Raw genomic sequence first — 23,508 nt, 5'->3', positions numbered from 1 at the left:
CAAAATCATTAACCGTCTCTAAATAAGTAACTACTTTTATGCCTAGCGATAGGGGGATAAGGCTAAAACTAACTATAGCAATGTGACTTTTTCCAGTAAATAGTCCTAACAACTTCCACAGGAAGAGGAAATCGATTGGTGACACAAGTATTATTACATTTATAGCCTTAAGTCTGTTGCCCAATTAACAGCACACTGATGTGATAAGAGAAGAAAGGGGGCCTTCTAGAGCTTCCAGGAGTAATCTCCAATCGCTCCATATAAGCAGTCAAGGAAGCTTCTGGATGGGAAAGTTCTATGCACTAATAATTTTGTTTGTCTACTATTGAAAGAAAAAGGATGGAAGAGTTGGTGTGAAACACAAACAGGCTAATGAAATCTGTAAATGAGGTAGGGTGGTTGCCTATCATTTAAGTTTTGGTCCCCATGCATTTGGACTACTGCAATGTGCTCTACATGGGGCTGCCCTTGAAGACTATTCAGAAGCTGTAGCTGCAATCTAGAATCCAGCAGCATAGGCAGTTATAGGCAGGCCTGGGTATGCTCAGGTAACACCTCTGCACTGATTATCAGCAGTGCTCTATCTCCTAAAAGCTCTTCGTAGCATAGGGCCTTGTTACTTGTCCTCCATAGTTGCTGTTAGTCATATGCAGTCTGACATTGTTGACACGTCCAGGTCCATCAATTAAATAATGCCCCCTGATGGTACCCAGGAAGTGGGCTTTCTTTGTCATAGTGTCTGACCTCTGGAATGAATTCCCCTCCCCCAAGTTTCATATGGCCCCCACTTGGATATTATTTAGATAAGCCCTGAAGACCTGGCTTTTTTTCCAAGCCTCGGACTGTAGTGAGTGGCAAGTCCCTTCTGGGTTGTCTGATTTGTGAGTTGGTGATTGTTTTCTCCAGTTGTATTTTGTATTGTGCAATTATTTTATTTAAAATTTTGCACATTGTATACCACCCAGAAGAGAAAACAGCCTTGTGTGGCCCACAGTGATAGGCAGCAGTATTGCAACCAAAATTCTCCCCATGACCCGAATTCGATCCCAGCGGAAACTGGATTCTCTCTCAGGTAGCCGGCTCAGGTCGACACAGCCTCCCTTCCTTCCGAGGTCGGTAAAATGGGTGCCCAGTTTGCTGGGGCAGGTGACGACTAGGGAAGGCAACGGCAGACTACCCCGCTATAGTCTGCCAAGAAAACGTTGCGAAAGCGGTATCACCCCAAAGGGTCAGACATGACTCGGTGCTGGCACAGGGGACCTTTCACCTTTCACTTTCACATACCACCCAGAGTCATAATGGAGTTGGGCAAGTTATAAATAAAATAAAATAAAATAATGCCTTTCACCCAACAGCACCTCATGGCTCACAAATGTATATGATGTATTTGAGAAAACTCAGGTGAAATTCATTCTGTGTCTTAAATAGCAGCTACACTGGAATGGGTGGGATAGGAAAAAAAGTAGGATGAAGATGTATCTAGATCAGTTCATTCTTCCCCAACCTGAGCGTTCCCCTAAAACTCTCCACAATGCTTATACAGGTAAGAAAATTCTGGGAGTAGAAGTCCACACATCAAGAGAGTTGGTTGCTTCTTCGTTCAATTTATGTTTTAGTCACTTCTTCGCTAACAATTGTTCCAACCCACACTTTACTGCATTTATTGCCCCTTATGAAATGATATAGCGTGATATGCAGTTTATTGATATGAATGGAAGCAAAGGGGATAAGAAAGTCCTAAAGCACAGAAACTGGTTTTAGGAAAGGGAGCTTGGGTGCCACAGATTGCCAACCTCTATAAAAGCATTAAGAATTACTTGGATGACTAAGACCAGATGTCCTGGAAATTTACAAAGCAATGGTAATTCCAAACACTTAAAAGAAGAACAAAGAGAAAATATAAGATAATATAAATCTAAACTCCCACAAATTAAACATAGTTTTGAAATTGCCACATTTCAATTGGGAACTATATAGGATGGAAATGACTTGAAGATTTGGAAAGGAAATTGGAATAGATAGATGGAGTCCAATTAGCTCCTTTTCTAGATTAGTGCATAAATTCTAGTGCATAAATCCCTACTGTACTACCCTCTTTGCTCTCATAATTTTATTTTTTGACATGGCCATTCTCAGATTATTAGATCCATTAATATCAATGGGATGTTCTGATTTACTCACTTCCTATTCTGACAAAGTCTGGATCCATTTGGTATAAGCATTACTTTATAACTAAACCCATGGACTAATTCTTCTATTCAATCTATAATTTAATATTCTCCTAGCACCTGAATAAGCTTTTTTATTCACTCTGCATGTCTGTAGCTTTAATTTCCAAGCCAGCTTCTTTACCATTGGATTTTTTAAAAAATTGTTCTCTCTATACCACAATTCTTTTACCATTATCTTTTCCCTACCACCTACTCGGTGTGTTTTAATCCATCATACATTTAGGCAATTAGGAGTAAGAACTCAGCCCAAGGTGAAGTTTGCATATTTTCCGCTTATTAAACAAATGACCACTCAATGTTGTTTTTTAAGATGTTCCAGTCTATTCCACCATGTGGTTTCTATTTGAGCAAGCTGCAGAGTTTTTGAACACAGGCGGTGTATATTGGTGAACTGGTGTTAGTGAGTTTGCTCCCAAGTCAGGCTAGCATACTATAATGAGAGACAGTTGCCATAAACAGACGGGGAAGGCAGGGCATACTGTGTGGCCTTTTTGTTAGGAATCAGATATCTCTATTTGAGGTGACCCTTTACCCCAGCCACAAATGTTCAGAAAATCCTATCCTGACATGCAATCTTTAAATTCTTTTGTTCTGTAATTACATGGCAATTATTCATAATTGTTCTGAGCAGTTTCTTTCCTCTGTCCATCATTCCCTGCATTTGAAAAATCAGTCACTCTTTTAGTTATATCAGCCGTGGCTGAGGATGCATTCTTGAAAGGCAAGAGGAGGAGGAGGATGGGTGGGGGGAGAAGTCTTTTCCAAGTGATTTAATTTGAAAAGATCTTCTTTTAAAGAAAGCAATTGAAGCTGCAGGGTATAAGCCACCCCTGTATGGCTAGAAGCTATTGTTCACTAATTATTTTATTTTTACTAATATTAAAAAGACAACCCTGTGATCTCAGGCAAGGGAACACAAATCTTTAAACAGCAGTCATAACTGGCTCCAATTAATTACGTTTTTGCTAGCTTAAATATACCCCGGCAGAAATAAATAAAAAAGGAACCATTTCAGGAGCAGACCAAAAACCTCAGAGGGATTCTTTTAAGCCATTAAAAATCATGTTGATATATTATTGAGACTTAAGGCTCACACAGATTTGTTCAACTGCTCCCTTGATGAATGTATGGCATATGTTCTCATATACTGAAGAAGTTAATTCATGAGCTTCAGGAAGCTGAATGTTGGCTCTTAAGAGTTGGAACCTCAAGTCCCCATGGGCTGATCTGAGATTGCAGGTTGGCCCCTCTCTCATTTAAACTGGCTTCCTGTTTGACCCTACACCTTCATGCAGTCTGCTTCTGAATTTTCTGGCCCATCGCACGGTACAGCCAGCTTCAAATTTTGTTAACTGAGCCTGGCTTGGAGGTTGAAAGACCTGGACATTAAGTAAAAACCACAGCATGCTGTTCAACTTGATGATGGAACAAAAGGAGCCAAGGAAGGGTTTAGAAAGGATTCACATGATTGAAAAACCAACTTGAACTTCCCCGTGGTGAGATACATAAAACTCTAGAAATAAGGTTGAGTCACTTTCTTCCACATTGGACAGATCTGGGAAATTTCTCTTGATCTGTTACCGCAAAACACTTCGTAATTTTTCTTTTTCTTTTTGCTACTAAAAAAAAACCCAAATCAAACTTGTAAGCCAGTCAAACTTCTGTCTGTTATTGTTTCTTCTCAAGTCTGAATATTTTTCTCCATTGATATTCAACAATATGTAATATCTGTATAGCCTGTGGATTGAAACTAGCTTACCAAGTTTCTCTATCCAGCATCTCTGGCTTCCTCCCCAGCACAAGTCCCTGTGCCTCACTTCCAGGGACTGGAAATGGTAAAACCTCAACTTCCCACCTTCACTTGGCTCTTCCTTTCTTGAGGTCCTTATTTCTAGCACTCAATGTTTTTGCTATCACCATCTATATCCCACTTTCTTTAAATGCTCCTTCTCTTCAGTTCAGCTTTCTCCAGCCACCCAATACTGTAGCAGGCAGTTCTCCCTTAGAAGCCTTCGATTTATTTACTGTATTTTTAGACCTCTACCTTCACAAGGCCTCTCTCCACAACTATATTACAATATAATAAAACAACAATACAAAACATTAATACAGACAAGATTCCAACTACAAAAGAGTATTAATGTTAAATATTAACAGCATAGAGTGTGAAAATATCAGTCCCATAATACCAAATATTAGAAGGTGTCATGAATAACCAGACCTTAACTTCGAAGAATATATCCTCTTTCGTTCAACCTCTTTTCATCTCTGTCCTTTTCTTTAAACCAAGATGGACAATCTGTGCCCTCTGACCTTGAAAGCCCACTCAGATCATGATTGCTGAACACAACAGTTCAAAAATAAGGTACAAGCCTGAAAATAGGCCTGTCACATTCAAAAAAAGAACATCTTCCAAAGTCCAACCTAAACCCAGTCCCACCTAACTATGGCATGTGGCCCAACTTATTTTCTGACCTGCAGCCTCCCCCCAACGAAAAGGTTAATTATGGCTGCTTTACTCCTTTTCTGATTCCTATTTCTTTACTGCTACAAATGATACACAATTTACATTATTTAAAGCTCCACTGACTTCAGAGATTTTCCTCAACTATGTTCTGCCCAGAAAGAATACTGCCATCAGTATTTAGAAATGGCATGGTGTTTAGAATGATCCATTTTCAACAGAATGAGTATGTCGTAGCATTATGCATTAAGGAGTGAAAAATTCCATCTTCCCATTCTTTGTCTCTCATTGTCAGAAATGGTAGAAGGAACCTAGACTATCTTTCAGGCTTTTCCAAGCACCACCAGATGCTTTGGATTCCAACTTCCAGAACACCCACTTGGGCTGGAAGCTGCTAGAGCTGCAGCTAGAATTACTACCCAACACATTTGAAGGGTGCCAGCTTCATCAGAGGAGAAGGGCTGTTTAATTTGTACTAAAGACCAACAGGTGGATATGACATTGACACTTGAAGTCATACGGTCCACAATATTTTTGTGAAGTTGCACACTTGGCAGTAAACACCTTCTTCCTTCAATCATTCAGTCATTTCAAATTAGAGCATAATTTGCCTTGCTCTCTTATCAATCAATATTATACATTTCTTCACAGTGGTCAACAAGGCCACTCCTACCTCATGACAAAGAAGCCATTGTCATGTTCTTAACTGAAAATGTTAATAGAAATTGATGTGGGAAAAGTAACACCAACCCTACAATAACAACGTATAACAAGAAGTATCAGGTGATTATACCATGATACCTTCTTAACCTAGGGCTTAACTGATCTGGTCTGTAATTTTGTTTACATGACTTAGTAGAATAAACACAGGAAATGATCTTATAATTAGTCAACCCACTGACTTAGATGACTACTGATTCATCTAATGCAGGGCTACCAGCTCTTGCTGAAAAAAATCTAGACAACAGCTGGGCAGTAAAGACTTAAGAGTTTTCTGTATCCCTTTGCTGCATTCTAGGAGGCTAGGATTTTTTGCAGGCCAGACCTGGCAGCCCTACTCCATTGGTTCCTCCTTCTTCAGCATATTCATCTAGTGGATAAGCTGGCCTCAACACCAACCTCTGCAAAGTGTAGTACGATAAAGCAGAGGTTGGGAACCTGTGGTCTCCCAAATGTATTGAATTACTGTTCCCAGCATACCTCCCATTGGCCATGCTGGCTGGAAGGGTTGAGAAGTGTAATTTGTCTCAGCAGCAATATGTTTTTCGTATAGATGAAAAACAAGGAGCTGCCAAGACAAATTACACTTTTAATATTTAATTAACATTTAATAACATATGCATGTTGGTTTATTGTTTAATGGCTTAGGCAAATTTAGAACCAACAAATTAAAATAAAAGCTCTTAAATAGGAAGGACTTTATATCACCCTAATTCTCAATATGAACAGCCTGTGAAAGGCTCTCACTTGATGAAGATTCACTTTTCCTTTAGGAAAAAACTGCTAGAGGCTCTTTGAGCCCATTTTGAAATTAGTAATAGTCTGGAACAAGTCCAGGGTTTCAGTGGTTTGCTAAGGAGAAACTCATTTGGTGGAATCTTCTTACACTTGATTAGTCACATCCACCAGTAGCTTTTCTTTTCTTCCTGGGGTTACATTAAGAAAAATAAATAAACTTACAAAAGGTTCAAAGCATAATTAGACTTAGGTCCAGGGAAGAGTGCCAGAGAACACAATATAAAACAAAGTTATAAAAGTATTTCCAAAATTGCCCAAGGAATTTCAGATACCAGAAAGCTTCTGAAAATGAAACCAACAGAGAAGTGCAAGAACTCCTCTTCCATATATGAGGACCAAAAAACACCCCTGTGGTGAACGCTCTCTCTCTCTCTCTCTCTCTCTCACACACACACACACACACCATCTATAATACAAAAAGAGGATTGCAGCCATCACTTAAGACAGCTTTTCCTCACCTTGTGTTCTCCAGATGTCAGCTGGGAATTCTGCAACCAATACAACTGAATAGCCCCAGGTTGGAAAAAGCAGATACATGTATTCCAGATAGCAGCAGGGAGGAGAGGAATGAAGTGAGGAGTCTGCTGCATGAACTTTATGACAAGGAAAGAGACTCTGCCATGGGAGTATTACTTAAGGGGCTGCTCACCCTATGCTTCTTTATGGGTTTCTTCTTCCCTTTCTTTGGTACTATGATGTCTCACCCTTCATTGCTAGCACTGCTACTATCCCACAGAAGTTACTCTTCACAGTCACATTTCACAGCTTTTGAGTTTCTTGAAGTTCACAAGAAAAGAGTGAGATAGATTGCAAATACCATTAAATGCATCTTGTAGCTAGACTGCAAATAACAATAGAAGTTCAGGGTTGAACTGTGGAGTCCTTGATGCTCTCTGAGCTTGGTTGTTTGCTTGCAGATGTTTTGTTGCCTGGCTAGTCAGACAACACCATGTCTGCAAGCAAACAACCAAGCTCAGAGAGCACCAAGGATTCCACAGACTGCAAATATCCCAGCAACTGGAATATCCTCTCTCTTCAAGAGTCATAAGTACTTCTGATAGTCAAGTACAAATGAAGCCCAGTGCCAATTCTAGCACAAGGAAACTACAAGCAACATGTTTACCCATCACAGTATGTCATTTGTTGTTTTAACCATGGTTTGTTTGAAAAAGCTGGAGACAATTTTACAGAGAAACAAAGTAATCATGGTTCACTGGACCAATTCCTTATCTGTTTTCCTCTCTTTTCAGTTGCTCTCATTTTGTACCTCAGTGGATTAGAGGCTTGAGGTAGAAAAACAAATTAGGAATAAGCAAGGAAACCATAAACAAACCATGCATCTTCACTTTCACATCATGCTAATCTACAGCTGCAGTCCAGCTACAAATGATGGATTTATGCTGATTTACTGCACTAAAATGAATTGTGGCTTATTAACTGATCCTATTAACACACTAACAAACATACCCATTTATGACTTGGCATATATGAACCCAGACAAAACTAAACCATTTTTCAACCCACCACTATCTAACTGTATGTCCACGCAGCCACAAAATACTTCACTGGGTCAAGGGGAGATTAGTGAGTGATGGGAATGTCAGAAAGAAGTAGCTGGCCCAGACCACTAGTCCTCAGGGAGTTAAATTTAACTCAGAACAAATCCAGATTTGCACAGGGTTAACTAACTCAGTTGGCCACATCATAGGAACCCTTAAATCCAGTCAACTGAATTGTTCTGCAAACACAGTTCTCCAAGAAAGACACTGAGAGAAACAGTAGCTGAAAACAAGGCCTCCTTTCTTTTACAGAATTCACTGCCAAGGCCTGACAGCACAGAACACACATCCCAAACATGGATTGGCTAAATCCCATCTACTGCTACCCAGATGGCCAATGGGGTAAAGACCCAGGGATGTTCTAGAGACTTGCCAATGCTTTCCTGGTGAACGGGTTCACGGGCTAGAGGTTACTCTCAGAGAGTAGTGATTGGCTACTTCATTTATTTATTTTACTGTTTCTGTAACCCACCTCCACCCCCAGTTCACTGACTCTGTCCCCCAAATGATTCCTTTTGACTCCATTAGTGTGACTGCGCACTGCCTGAACTTCTGGGAAGGAGAACTGGCTGGGTTAGTGGCTGGTGGGTTAAATATGTGGTGGGAATAGAGCCCATATTTTGCTCATCAGAGGAATGACATAAGAACGTTAGAGGCTGAGCAAACACTTACATATAAAAGGCTTGACACTGCTGTGGATATGTTTGTGCTGTTTGAGGCCCGAAGAAGTGGCAAAGGTTTTGCCACACTCTGGACAAGCGTGTGCACGAGCCCCAACATGCTGCGAACGAATGTGCCTCTGGAGGTTGCTGGGGTCTGTGAAAACCTGCTAGGAAATGAGTACTGATTAAACATGAGATATGGAGGCCAACAGTTGCAAAAAATACATTTGATCGAAGACCCTTCTGGAACCAACAGACATTTAATGAGGGGGAGGGGGAAAGGGTTGTTTTGTGAATTCAGTTAAATCAGTAAGTCAGAAGATGGGAAAGGTGACCTTGAGGGCATGTCTACAGTTATGCATTTAAAGTAGCATCAAGACCATTTAAATGTCATGGCTCCCATCCAAGAAAATCCTGGAAACTGTAATTCCTTAATAGAACTAGGGCCTTCCTGCAACCAACTGTCAGTCTTCAGAAACCTACTGTAGAGCTCTCTGGGCCCTTTACAGGATGCCCAAATAATTAAATTAATGCTCAGGGACGCTTACCTACCCATAGCTTGCCTTTTCTCCCTCTGTTTTGTTAAGCAGAGGAATTGGAGCACTGGGAGATCAGCGAACTGTCCTATCCTTTGGGCTATGGCTCCCTAAGGCACAAAGAGATTGGCCCTAGAAATTATGCCATTACCCTTACAGTCTTGAGCATTTGTTCCACTCTCTCCGAATCAGAAAGCACTACCCAAAGTTATCTTCAACAGGTCCCAGTGCTAACCAAACAGAGTCACATATACAATAAGAACTCCTGATCTGGTGGGACTTGCTCTCTTGTGTATTTGGGACCACAGCCATAATCTCCTCCTCCTCCTCCTCCTCCTCCTCCTCGATTTATCTTTTTTCTTGATGATTCAATCATAACAATGAATCATTAAAAGATGAGTCACAGTCTACAATGCCATATATGTATTGTATATTTAAAATGCATGAAACTAGAATTTTCTTTTTGTAACACTTGCCACACATTCATTAACTTAGCACACCTCAATGTCCTTATCACAAAATGTTATACCAGAATATGTCAACAAGCCATACATCTGAGTTTCAGTATTCACACCAATGATTTTGACATTCATACTGTGGCATTTCTGTTGATACAATTAGTGCTGTCTTAGTAAGAATTAACCATTTGTTTGTCTAAATACCATCACTAAATTTCATAAATTAACAAGGGCTCATACATACAAAGTATCCTTTTATCAAACTGAATTTGCATTATCAAGGAGAAACTTCAGTTCCAGGCTTTTTAAGGGCATTTTATCTTTTATTACATAGCCAGGGATCATTAGTACATGAGGAAGCATGTCAACTCTGCACTCCTCCTAAAACAGGAATGGGATAGAAACTTGTTCAATTTGCATCTCTCTACCTTGTATGTGAACCAGAACAAGAAGTATAATTTAATATCCATTTTTACCAACTTGTGAGATTCTTTATTTTTTAAACTTGTAAAATATTTAAAATCTGTACATCAGAAAAGTGCATACTTTTCTATGCATAAAAATACACATGAATTTTCATGCATAGTAAATGGAAGAAGAAATGGAACAAAGCTACAGAGAAGTATAGTGGTTAAGGCACTAGACTGAACTGGCAAGAAGCAGGTTTAAGTCCCTGTTTGACTAGAGGATAATTTGGGCCATTTGCTCTCTCCCAGCCCAACCTACTGCACAGAATTCATATTTTGGGAAAAATATTGGAGAAAGATATATTAAGGGGTGATCTCTAAGAAAAAGTGGAACATAAAATCAGTGAATAATGTTAAGCTAACTTAACTTAACTTAAAGCCATAATTGCCAAGAAAACTGTGGATATGGCTGCGATATCACCACGAGTTGAGCTTAACTTGGAGGACACTTTATGGGTTAAGGTTTAGGGGGATTATTTAAAAAAAAAAAGCTAATCAAGTATAGGTAGTCCTCATTTAGTGACTATCTTGTTTAGTGACCTTTCACAGTTAAGATGGCGATGAAAAAGTAAGTTTATGACCAATCCTCGCATTTACAACCTTTGCAGGTTTGTAAAGCAAAGGAAAGCTGAAGTGAGATCATAAGCGCAGTCACAGTTCCACTTATCTACCGCTTCGTTTAACAACTGAATTGCCAGTCCCAACTATGGTCACTAAACGAGGACTACCTGTATCTTTTTTTTTGTCCAGCAGATACATCATATGAGGTTGTTGACCATGCATTGACCAGGGCTAAAGGCTATGCCACTATTCTAGATACCATGAAACACAAACCATCCGGGGCATCCTTTAAATTCACTGTACCTTGGCGCAGTTTTCACATTCGTAGTGTTTCCCACTATCATGGGACATCTGGTGACGTATCAAGTTTGATTTCCAGTTAAAGGCTTTGGGACATTGGTCACACTTATATTCCCGCTCTTCTGTGTGGGACAGCATGTGCTTTTCCAAGCTGTAGAGATATACCAAGAGGCCCCGGTAAGATTGGACCAGAATATGGGTATTTTTTTTCCTATTACACCCAAGAAATTAGATGCAGAGAACAAATGTTATTTCAGTTCAGAGAACTGAAAAAAATCAATCAGAGAATAATTAAAACTCTCTTTTCTGTGTGTGGTCTAATTAACCTTAATCGTTTAAAGTTTTATTGGGAAGTCCCTGATATCTTTATTTTTAAAAAGACACATTTTTATTTATGATTTCAGTTCAGATTAATGGGGAAAAAACAAAGACATATTAAAAAAAGCGAGAGAAGACATTCCTTGAGTGTCAGAATTCTTTAATAATAAAACATCTGTTTAAAGAATAAAGGGGGGACTCCCTTTTTAAAACTGTTTGTTTCAAATCACACCTTTGATTATAGTTCCTCTAAGACTTTTTTCTGTCTTGATAGTGATAGGAGTCAGTCTGGAATAATGGTTAAAGTGTCGGACTTGGACTGGAGAGACCCAGATTCTTGTTCACCCTCAGCCATGACAGTTCACTGAGTAACTTTGGACTAGCCATAGTCTCTCAGTCCAAACCAGCCTTTCTCAACTTTTTGACCCTGGAGGAACCCCTGCACATTCAGGCTCAAATATAGGCCAGAAGTTACAAAATTATCATACTTGTTTCATGTGTGGGCCTGTATATATCCATGAACAGTCTTCTTAAATTAAAAATAATTAAACTTACCTCTTTAACGTGAAGTTGCCTGAATTTGAAATGTTTTTTTTAAATAAATCGTGATCTTCTGGGGAACCCCTAGTGACCTTTCATGGAACCCTAGGGCTCCACGGAACCTTGGTTGAGAAACCCTGGTCCAAACTGTCTCCCAGGATTTCTGTTAGGGGATTAAAATGAAAGCAGATCCCCAGGGAAGCTCCCTTGAGCTTCTGGAGGAAAAGCAGGATATAAAACAAACCAAAATGCTATATATTCAGCCATTCAATTATCCCACTCAGGGGGAAAAAGGCATGTTTGATTCCTTTTCTTTATGTGAAAATGTCTTAATTAGCAGGAGATAGTCTCAAAGACAGACTCTAAAAGATGCAATTCCATTTTCACCATGCCCCTCCTGACTTCCTTTATCCAATCAATCCAGAAAAAAATATTGATTTTTTTATATCAACAGGTAAAGACCAGGCCTTTTCATCTTTTTTTCACTTTTTAGGTTGTGTTTTAATCTAGCCTGACATTAGAATATCACTGCACACTCAATTTGTTTTTATTTTATCTGTTTTAGTATTCTAACTTACTGTTCAAAAATCTTTTTGTGGAAAAGTGGAACATGATATGGTCTTAACAAGCTAATAAACAAAGGGCTTTCTATTGCTTTTATATTCATTCAGGTCTCAAGACTCCAATGAGTCATATTTAGCTACAAGTCAGGATGCTCACCTTATTTAATATTACTGTTGTTTTCTTTTAAAATAAATCACCTGAAATTTATTGTCGCCTCCTCCTTATTATTCCACTGCTAGCTCATGGTACATTCAGGAATCTTTCTTATTAATTACAAATGCCCCCAAGCATATGTGCTTGTCCCAGCAATTCCATCTGTGGATCAAATTTTTTTTTAATAGAATATTTTCTTCATACCTTTCTGTCTTGAATTGTTTCTGTCATGTATTGGCTTTTAAATAATTTAAACGTTTTTCAGAGGAGCTGCCCTGTTTCTCATTTCTACCCTCTCCTTCTGGGAAAAGTATGATTTCTCTTCTTCTGATTTTTTTTTCCCGCTGGCCTTTGTTCTGAGCCTTTAATACCCTCACCAGCTTCCCCAAAAGAAGAGGGGGCTTTTAAGCACAAGAAATGTACAGTAATCATCCATCTGTTCTGTAAAGTCCAGACATCTCTCCTCAAGGTTGCATTTCTGTTAGGGATATGCAATTTCTAGCAGTCAACGTGCTCAGCTGAATACTCAGAAGAGACTTCTTGCCTGAAAATCAGTTTTCATTTATACTCCAAGTCTCATTCCAGACTCTGGCTTCATGATGGACAAAAACCTAAATTACTTTTGAGGTCAACAGTGCTCCCAAATCTTAAAACCTGGGATGTTATTTATAAATTAACTCAACTGTTAATACTGTGCTATAAGGAAGCCTTCTAAAAAACCACTGATCTTTTCCTTTTCTCCATACATCACCATTAGATGTCTACAATCTCAAGTACCATTCTGTGGTTGTGATGCAGCCACAGGAAAAGGTGAAAAATTGTGGATTATCAGGAAAAGTGTCAGCTGACCCTCTTGAGAATTCCCAGCCATATGCCCAATTGATCCAATGACTCTTAAAAGGAAGAGAAGGGGCCAAAATATTATGGCTCTTTCCCATGATATTTTGCAGACTGATCTGTGAGAACATGCTTTTATATTGCTCAAAGGTATGGTGGCTTTCTGATCCTTCTGTGGTCAGGGTTATGATTGCTATTAATGATTGTAAACAATGTAATACAACATTAGGCCCAACTGTTACCATGAATCTTCCAGGAAAGGACAGGGCTTAGCATTTCTCAGACAGATATTCAAAATGTTGAGCAGAAAAAGGGTTATTTGCTTCCCTCTAGCCTAAGCCTGTATTTGGATGGTAAATGCTTGGACCAATTATTTCCTTAATCAATATAACCAATTTCATTTTTCATATTTGCTCATTGTAAGTGATCTGATTCATTGTTTTGATAGGACTCATAAATATATCCCACAATAAGTGGCTAAATGTTACAACATATTTTTATTTATTATGTTTTTATATCACTGGTCTCGGTAAAGACTAAATATTTATGACATATGGTTGCTATTAAACTAGCATTAATCAGTATTTCAATATTTAAACCATCATTTTATATAGATGATATCGATATAGATATAGATCAAGTTTTAATTCACCAAAGGTACCAATTATTTTCTTAATATGGCAATATTTAGTATAAGTACTTATTGATACTGCATAGAACAATTACCATATTTAAAATATTTACAAAATACTGTACATGCGACTAGGATTATTATGTCTCATCTAAAAATGGAAAAACTGTTTCTTTAAGCTCAGATCTTATTTTTAGCCACATGAACACTTCTTCTAATGCAATGTATAGATTATTCAGTTAATGACTAAAATTGAAATATTCCTTGGCCGAGATATCTTTAACTAGGTGACTGAAGTAAGCACATATTTATCTTGAGTAGGACTTGGTATTCTGCACCAAGCTAACTTTGCCATTCACAAAAGCAGAGAGCTGAGACCCATAGACAAGAAATCAGGTATACTTAGTTCCCATTAGATCTTAGTTCTGCTTCTTTTGGCAATGGACAAAGCCCTTTCAAGACACTGAAGTTCTTTTTGCTAACCTCCTGACACCTTGTTGTTTCAGATGTACAGTACTTACTAGAAAAATCACAGAAACACATGAAGTGACCTTATATTGAATCAGTCCACTGACTTGGGTGATTACTGAATCATATAACTAAGGCTTAGACTACCATATCTAGGTTGCAAGTATCTGGACAGTCACAAGACGGAAGGAGTTTTAACAGAGAAAAATATGAGGTTTTGCTTTTAAAGCTGACATATTCAGGATGGTAAATTTGATGCCCAATATTATTACAGCCCCAGCATCTCCATATTTTTATACACAAAATTAGAGACTTGGAAGATACTTTAAGGGCCATCTAGTCCAACCCACTCCTCAGTGCAGTATCCACTACAGCTGACCATCCAACCTGTTTGAAGATGTCCAGCAAAGGAGAACTGACTATCTCATATAGCAGCAGCTGTCTGTTCATACAGTATTATAGTGTAAAAGTGACTTTTGATCTGCTAGAAAGCCATTGTTTACATATAGCTCAACTTAAAAGAAAAATCCCTGGCGCCTACCTTTGCACATCAGAGAATACTTGGTCACACTCTTTGCATTCCTGGATGTCATGCATATCATGGAGATCATTCTCCTTGTCCAGCTTTGGCTGAAATTCTTCATCCACCATTGAAAATGCTGAGTGGGATGTGCTGCAAGGGAATTTCTGATGGTCCACCAGTTCTGCTTTGGACTCAAACAGCTGGTCACAATCTTCACACCGATATTGACGCTCCTCTGCAAAGCAAATGAGTGGGCAAATGAGTTGTTATTTACGATGGCTTCCTCCCAATCCAAGATCCATTCAGTCTAAGGGTTAGGGAGTTTCTGGTGTAAGCATTTGAGAATCTGCTAAAAGAAACTGCTAACCATGAATGTCAGGAGCCATCTCTTCATGCAAATAATTGTCAGTCTTCATGAACAGAAGAAGCTCTTCTCCAGCTTCAATGTCTCTTACTACTCTGTAGTATATCTGAAAGACAAAATGGCAGGTGAAGAACTAAGCAGAGCAAGCAAAGAGAAAGAGAAAAGGTGAAAGCCATCTTTTACAAACTTTTTGGTTGTAATCCTAGATATGAGCAAAAATAGGAGCTATAGCTCAGAGATGCAGTACATTAATTGTACTTGGAAGATCATATGTTGTCTTGGGAGTCTTCAGTTATTCCACAGAATAAGGTAGCAAAGTCTGGAGTAACCTCTGGTTGGAAATTACTGCTAATTAGAATTGTACCATGGTAGGATTCATGCAGGAGCATTTGGTTCAGTATAAGGTAACTTCAGAAATTTTTAAACTAGAAAACGGAAGCCAATGCAAAACAAAATGTATTTCCTTCAGAATTGAGCTGTGTGATAATCATAATACTGTGAATGTTCATTAACAAATCAAAAATCTTCCTATGATAGGGGATGTTCAAACAGTTCACTGGAAAAAGCCTACTTTCTTACTGGTTAGCCAAACAGGGAGACTAATACATTCAAATACAAATTCTTCTTATCTGACCAGCTAGACGGTAGCATCTAGTCAACCCTGGCTGATCCCAGAAAGTTAAGCAGGTCTGTATGGGAAACCACCAGGAAATACCAGGAAATTAAACATACACACACAGACACACATCGTGGAAGAAGGCAAATGACAAATGACTTCCATAGAGCATTGGGAGTAAAGTGGTTTATAAATCTTACAGAAAACTGTAAGTTGCCAAGCAAACTATATGGATGTATAAGAGAGGGGTGGAAACTTTACAACTGCCCAGAGTCCCTCCTGTGGGGGGAGGGGGGAGATGGGCAGTGATAAAAATCTAACAAACAAACAAGCAAACATCTGAGGATGTTGTTGGACTTACATGCCCTAACCACAGGCCAAATTATCTGGAACTGATGTTGAGTTATAGTCCAACACCATCTCAAGGTTCTCTAACATAAGAAAAAAAATGTAAAGTTCCAGCGGCATTACAGCAATAATTTACTGGACCTCATACCTTCTCAGGACAAAGCCTTAAGTCCATTTCAGCAAAAGAGCTGATATAATAGAGAGACATTCTTCCATTCAACAGAAAGCCTTAAATGGCTATTCTCCATCCTTTCTTGTGGACAGAAAGAAGAACAAGCGGCAATACCTTTCTAAGAGGCATCTTTTGCTGCTGTTATTACATCTGAGTGGAAGCAAGAACAGGGAAAGGAAGAAACAGAAATAAGGAGAAAGAGTTCTACTTTTCAAAAACGAAGGGAAAGACAGAGGCTTTTTGTCACCAACACCAATGGCAGAAATCCAATTTGAATACAAGACAAAAAAATCCCATTATATATCGTGTAATTCTTAAAAAATGCCAGTAGGTGGCTCTAAAACACAATTGTTTATTTTCTGAGAAAAAACCTGACCACAACTATGTGCTTTGGGGGTGGGGTGGAGGGCAAAGACGGAGACCCCAAATCTACAATTGAGGAATACTGTTGACTCCTTCCTTCCTTCCTTCCTTCCTTCCTTCCTTCCTTCCTTCCTTCCTTCCTTTCTCTCTCTCTCTCTCTCTCTCTCTCTTTCTCTCTTTCTTTCTTTCTTTCTTTCTTTCTTTCTTTCTCAGCAGTTCAGCCACCTGAAGATGGCAAGTCATAGGAGTGATATTGGGGATAAGTAGGAGGAATTTGAGTATTAATATCACATTTCCACACAATGACAGCTTTTCAAAAAATTATATAGGGAAAAAAAGCATTAATCATAAAACAAGCAGGCTGACTACTGTAAGCTATGCATGTTTTCCCAATAAAAACAGAAACCATCAACTTCTGGACCTTTCACTCCCACTTTTGTCAACTCCCATTTCCTCCCTCAGAGCTATCTTTGCCAAACCATCTTTTGGGTTTATAATGTGTGTGTATACATACACACACACACACTCCCCCTCCCCTCCTCTTTCCACACACTCACACAAAAGATAAATGCTTCCAAGTAGCATGTTTCATTCTGGAATCTATTTCCCCCAAGAACACAATGGCATTCTCTCTACAATCTGAATTACCTTTCTTGTTGGCAGCTCTCAAAGGTTTAAGTTATTAGCTTCCTTTCCAACAGCCTGCTGACATTTGAATGGTGACATATTAGAACTTCACAGCAAGATCTCACAAAGAAAAATGCTGCCTTAACACGTACACCAAAAAGGGTGGGTTTTTTTCCCCTGTTTTGTTTTCTTTTTAAAGGAAACACTATGATATTGAGCCAGTTTGGCCTAGTGGCTAAGGCAAGGGGCTAGAAACCAGGAGACGGTGAGTTCTAGTCCCGCCTTAGGCATGAAAGCCAGCTGGGTGACCTTGGACCAGTCACTCTCTCTCAGCCCAGCCCACCTCACAGGGTGGTTGTTGTGGGGAAAAGAGGAGGTGGAAGGAGTATTAGGGATGCTTGCCACCTTGAATTATTTATAAAAATAATAAACGCGGGATAAAAAATAAATAAAATAAAATAAAAATATTGCAGATTTTACGGTCTGATTTTGTTCAACTCTATCCTGCACAAATCAAAAAAGAAAGAAGACAAGCCTTTAGGTAACATTTGCCACTGACAGACGGATCTCCTGTTTTTTGTTTTTTTTTACATATTCTTGAATTCTGGCTAAATGTAATTGAATCCGAAAGCTGGACAGGCAGGAAGTCAAAGCATCAGGTATTTAGATAAAATAGTAAGTGCATAAATATATTATAGTATGACAGATTTGTGGGATCATCAACAGAAACCACTCACCCAGTGCAATCCACAACCATGCAAAGGCAGGATTTTGACATCTGATTGCAGCCACTCAAAAAATGCTGGAGTTTTTGACAACCACCAAAAGCTAATCTGAGCAGCGTTCAGTCAGAATGCTCATAATAGGTTTAGTGTGGCTATAAGTCATAGGTCACCTCAGATCCACAGATGCCACGGGATGAAGAACATAGTAATTGCTCCACTGTTTGTTTGGACTGGGGGCTGAAAGTTGACTGACCATCCAGCTAATGTACAATGTTGCAGACCACATTTTGAAGCCTTAACTTTAAGTCCTAAAGTGACCCACTCTTGAGATCAGAAAATCATACTGCATATCTGTAGTCACAAGAATAAGTCTATGATCCTAGTATAATAGAGAAAGTCTTACTCTGATAAATGCGTAAGATTGGCTACATGACATTAATCCAATAAATCACTGAGAAAACAGAGTATTTTTCCCCCCCTCTAGGATAAGAATTCACCACATCAGCTTGAAATGGATAATACTAATACTAATCACAACCCTGCACCATTAGTTTCTATTAGCTGTTTTTATCAGAAGCTTGATTTGTATAAATCAAGTTGTTCATGGCAGTGAGCTCAGTGTCACCTGATACTGTTTGCTATTCAAAACTTCTATTTAAGACATAGCTATAAGGATCAGGTAAAAGGTTGGCAACTATGCCCCATCCTTGGTTTTTAAAGTCCCTGACTACATGTTTCAAGAACTTTATGAATACGACCTAGGATTCTCATTTTAAAAATCAATTCCCCTTTATGCTTAAGTCTTAGCAACAAGTAATTATACTTCAAATCAAAATAGAGCAAATTAATTCAGAATAATTACAAAATCATGTTTTTCTTCCTTTGGATTCATGAGCACAATTCAGCCAGCATTCATGGAAAGAATGAGGAAACCCTATCTTTTTACCATCCCATATCACATTTAATTGTGCAGAAAAGACATAATTAAAATGGGCTATAGTAACTCTGCTATTATGACAAGTATGGGCCTTTATGTTGATATATATTAGATTATCATAAGGCAATGATAAAACAAAGAACAGTAATACTTATACTAAAGGATCCATTCACCACCACCACCACCTCCGGAATGAATTTTGAGATCAGATGTGGTGTGTGTTGGAACAGCAACACAGCTTTCAGACCAGAACTGAAAGATGCCCTCCAAACAAGGGGGAAGGTGAAACAGGTTTCACTAAGGGAAGAAAAGTAGGAAAATCTTCCTTCATGGTTCACATCTCTCTTCAGTTCTTGCATTTTCTATCTGGGCAGAAACCATACATGCAAACAACCTCTTCCTCCCTCCTCCTCCTCCTTCCACTTCTCAACCTTTGTCTCCAAGAGCTAATCCAGGCTTCCTCACCTGGCGTTTTCAGACATGATGGATGATAAGACCCTCATTATCATGGGATGATCGGATTTGTAGTTTCTAGGTTGGGAAAGTCTGAATTAATTATTTTTTTCCAAATAATGCACTCATCCCCAACTCCTTGTTTAGTTGTTGTGGTTGTTGTTGCTTTTATTTTTACTGCTTTTGAGAGTAATATCCAAAATCTGTTTCCCCATAATGGATATGAGCCAAAGAAAGAGCAAGTAATGCTTTGAGGTTCACACACCAAACCTGTGCAAAGACAACTGAACTCAAAACACATAAGTGCTGTGTTAAATGAGCTCAAAACTCATTCTCGGCTTTAACCTGGAATTGATCTGGCTTATGAAAAACGGGATTCAAATTGAGCAAGTCTTGCTACAGCAAGGGCAGATCTTGAGCATGCTTCCCCATGCAGCTCTGCTAACACACCTCAAGCCAACTCCACACAGGCCAGGCTTCTCTAATCATTTTCTCATGAGCAGATACTGTCAATTGTGACAAATGAGGCTGTGAACGGGTGATGTGGACTTTGAGTCACTGGGGGCCAGGTTGGGACAACCACATTCATTTGATCCAAGGCTGAGACAGATTTAAGTAAGGCCAGCTTTTAAGTCCCGAAAATAAATTTGATATCGACATTGCATGTGCTGAATATTTGCTTTAAGCAACACTTGCTTTTCCATTTATTAAGATAAATGTATTTAAATCTGACTTTTCTCCAGAAATCTAATGGCCTCGGTGCGTTTGAAAGAGAAAAGTAAGTTATGCGCTGATGAGCTGAGGACACAATTGAACTGCTGACTTCCAAAGGTTGGAAGAATTGAGGGGAAAATGCACAGGTTGCATACAATAGATTTGATGGCTTCCTTTAGCTCTTCCTGTGGCTTCAAGTCAAGTCCCAAAGGTTAAAAGCCAGAGTTTATAGTGCTGGATAAACAACAGTGTGCTGAAAGGTATTGTGTTTGGAGCTGACCTTGGGCAAAGAAAAATGTCTGTCTGTACTGATTATTCAACTATCACAGGCCATCTCCACATGCAATTCGTCACTTATTGTTGCTTCAGCCAATGGACAATATTGCTCTTTTGCTGCCTTACTCCTCAGGCCTTAGGAACACAGAAAACTCTCTTAAACCAAACCCGAACACACAACCATCTAGGCTAGTATCTTTAATTCTGGCTGGCAGAGCTCCACAGGATTTCAGGCAGATATTTTTCTAGTTCATCAAGAATTGATCCTCTGACCTTCCACAAGTGTGCAAAGCAAGTGTTCTACTATTGAACTACTGTTACACGACAGTACTGCTTGTGGACCCTTCTACCACGCTGCTGAGTTGGTTGCTCTTTTTGTACAAAAATCTTTGTGACCTCTTTGGGATGCAATGGGTAAATGTGTCAATTTCTCTCAGGTTCTCAACTGGAGAATGGGTCAAGTTTGATTCTTCTCCTTTCTCAGAATGTGTCAAGTTTATTTTGTTGTATGTAAGATTTCTTTTAATAAAAAACCCAAAACCTTTGTTTTTTTTTTTTAAATCACACTACAGTAGTTTGTTGTCTGATGCATGTTTCTCCAGATTCATTTTGTTTGTGATTTTATCAAATGTACACGATTTTTGCAAGTAGTTTTCCTTAATATAATACATCTCACTTCATTGTCATGAATACATGCATTTTTACCCAGCCTTTTTCCAAATTAAATTTTAATTGCTACCAAACTGCAAATCTTTAAACTGCAAATTTTGAACAACCAACTTTCAAAAATGTAAAATCAGGACAGTTCAAATGTGTTTAATATTTTTTTCCTTCCTCCTTATTTCTGAGCCATTCAGAGCTGCACAGTAAAGTGATCTGCTTTTGACAGTACCAGTGTCTCGGAATGGAAGAACTGGTAGGGTGAATGGTGACCTTAAAACTTCTTTAGAACATTTCTCTAGTAAGACAGAAGGAACCATTTCCACTCTGGATCTCATGACAAAATGTCATGACCCATTGAAATCGCGTGGTTAGTGTATTAGGTAACACAAATGTATCTGATAAAGGTTTCTTCCTATCAAGGAGGCAGAACCAGATAGTTATTCCCTGTTCCCCCTTTAAGGACAGAATACATCCTTGGGCTGCTATTCTACAAATAACCATCTGTAATTCTGCAGCTAACCCTAACATAATAGGGCTCTAACTAACTGAGATAACCAGCAAGGTTTGTGAAGCTGGCTGGTAAAAAAAAAACAAAAAACTAACCTTCTGTCCATCTTCACACATTAAGTTATCTAGCCATTCTTCACGAGCTCACTATATTTCCATGCTGGCCACAGAAGAATACAATTTATTTCCTGCATTACCTGAAAGGAACTCCCTAGACTTAACATTTTCTGGCATACATAATAAAACAAAAACCTATACAGCGTAACACTGAATTAAAAAGGACTTTGCCAATTATAGCCTAATGGGCCTAAAATCCCTATCAAATAAATCAATATAGAATACAGAAAATTGGTAGAGAATATACAATATAATACATTCTCTGTCTCTTTTTTTACACTTCTATGAAAAAGTATTTATCCCCTTTCAGATTTTCTGAATGTTTGAATAGATTTATCATTTAATTTTGTCAGTGGTTCATGCAAGTCTCAATGATATATAAAGGGAATCTCAGTGAAACATTAAAGTTTGGTCCTTCTTTTATTTATTTTCATTACTATAGTCAAGCCATCCCACATGTGATATTCCAGAGTGAAAAAGTAATCAGCTTTTTAGATTAAACTGATTGCTCCATCTTTAGTTACAATAGGTAATCTATCTCCCACATTGTTGTACAGAAATCCTGACCCATTCCTCCATGCCTTCGACTCTATAATATTTGAAGGTTTTTTAGGATGAAGTGGTCACTGCAGGTCCTGCTAAAATAGGATTTAGACCTGGACTTTGACTTAGTTGTTCTAAACTACTGGTTTTTTCCCTTCTTCGTTGATGTGTGTGTGCATTTGCTTATAAGATTGGGATCACTGTCCTGCTGCACAACCCACTTGTGCTCCAAATTCAGCTGATGGATGGAAGGCCTGATATTTTCCTACAGAAATTTCTGATACAAAGCAGATGTCATGCTTCCTTAAATGATGACCAGTCACCCAGGTCTTGAGACTAAAGTATCCCCAAGCCAAGACACTACAACCTCTATGCTTGGTAAGAGGTACTTATTGTGGAGCACAGTGCTCAGTTTCTGTCAGACAGAACAATACTCATGTGGCCTGAGCATTTCCACATTTCTGATCCGTTCCTCCAGAAGCACCCAGGTGCTTCTTGGAAAACTTGGAAAGAGAATCAATGTTCTTCTTCACAAGCAATGGTTTCTGTCTTGCTATTCTCCCATAACTTCCATTTTTACCCAGTACTTTCCTGATGGTGGTCATGAATAATTCTAGCCAAGGTAAATAGGTCTGCAGGTCCCTAGATGCTATTATGGGTTTGTGTGTTTGTGTGTGTGTGTGTGTGTGTGTGACTTTATGGACAATTCTATGCTGTTTTCTTGTAGGGATATGGACAGAACAGCAATTCTTGGGTGGATTCACTATTGCCCCAAATCTTCTCTATTTCAACACTGTGTCTCTGACTGTGGGTAAGTGGAGCCCCAGAATTTTAGAGAGTCTTCTATAATTATTTTCCAGATTGGCAGGCATTTACTCTCAGATTTACTAGAAATCCAGTGTCTAACATTCCATTTCAAACCTGATTTAAGGACTAGAATCTTGCTTTTTTTAAAAGAAGCTTAATTTCCAAAATTCTGAATTTGAAGGATGCAATTAATATGACTATTCTTTAAGAACATTCATGTGTATTAACTCTACAGAGTTAAGATGGGGAATACAGTAATAAATTGTAAAACACTATAGAGAGGGAGAAGTGTAGAGGGAGAAGAAAATAGAGAATGTGCTTTCTTTACTAAAAATATCTGGAGGAACCTTTGCAGTTAATTTTCCCTAGTTAGGCCCTGGGAGTTTTATTTAAGCATGAGAGACTATATTTGGCATGAGTAAAGAAGGACAGAAGTGTGAATTATGAAAGACCTTCAGCCTATCCAGGAAGTTATAATAAATTCAA

General features: G+C 38.7%; 1 protein-coding gene across 8 annotated transcripts in view; it reads right to left on the bottom strand.

Annotated features, from left to right (window-relative positions):
- Positions 1 to 23,508, bottom strand: part of MECOM (MDS1 and EVI1 complex locus) — a 76,401-nt gene that overhangs the window by 37,757 nt on the left and 15,136 nt on the right. For 4 of the 8 annotated variants that reach the window (XM_063306466.1, XM_063306468.1, XM_063306469.1 and 1 more), the window contains exons 3-6: positions 15,158 to 15,260; positions 14,809 to 15,025; positions 10,760 to 10,907; positions 8,445 to 8,601 (exon numbers count right to left, since the gene is read on the bottom strand). In XM_063306466.1, the coding sequence (XP_063162536.1) occupies positions 8,445 to 8,601; positions 10,760 to 10,907; positions 14,809 to 15,025; positions 15,158 to 15,206 (571 nt within the window). In that variant the 5' untranslated portion in view covers positions 15,207 to 15,260. The remainder of the gene's footprint in view (positions 1 to 8,444; positions 8,602 to 10,759; positions 10,908 to 14,808; positions 15,026 to 15,157; positions 15,261 to 23,508) is intronic. The other 4 variants (XM_063306467.1, XM_063306470.1, XM_063306472.1 and 1 more) reach the window with 1 other exon arrangement.

Source organism: Candoia aspera, chromosome 6 (assembly GCF_035149785.1).
Source record: "Candoia aspera isolate rCanAsp1 chromosome 6, rCanAsp1.hap2, whole genome shotgun sequence".
NCBI lineage: Eukaryota > Metazoa > Chordata > Lepidosauria > Squamata > Boidae > Candoia > Candoia aspera.
The sequence above is the reverse complement of the archived record's forward strand: the minus strand, read 5'-3'. Positions and strand labels throughout refer to the sequence as shown.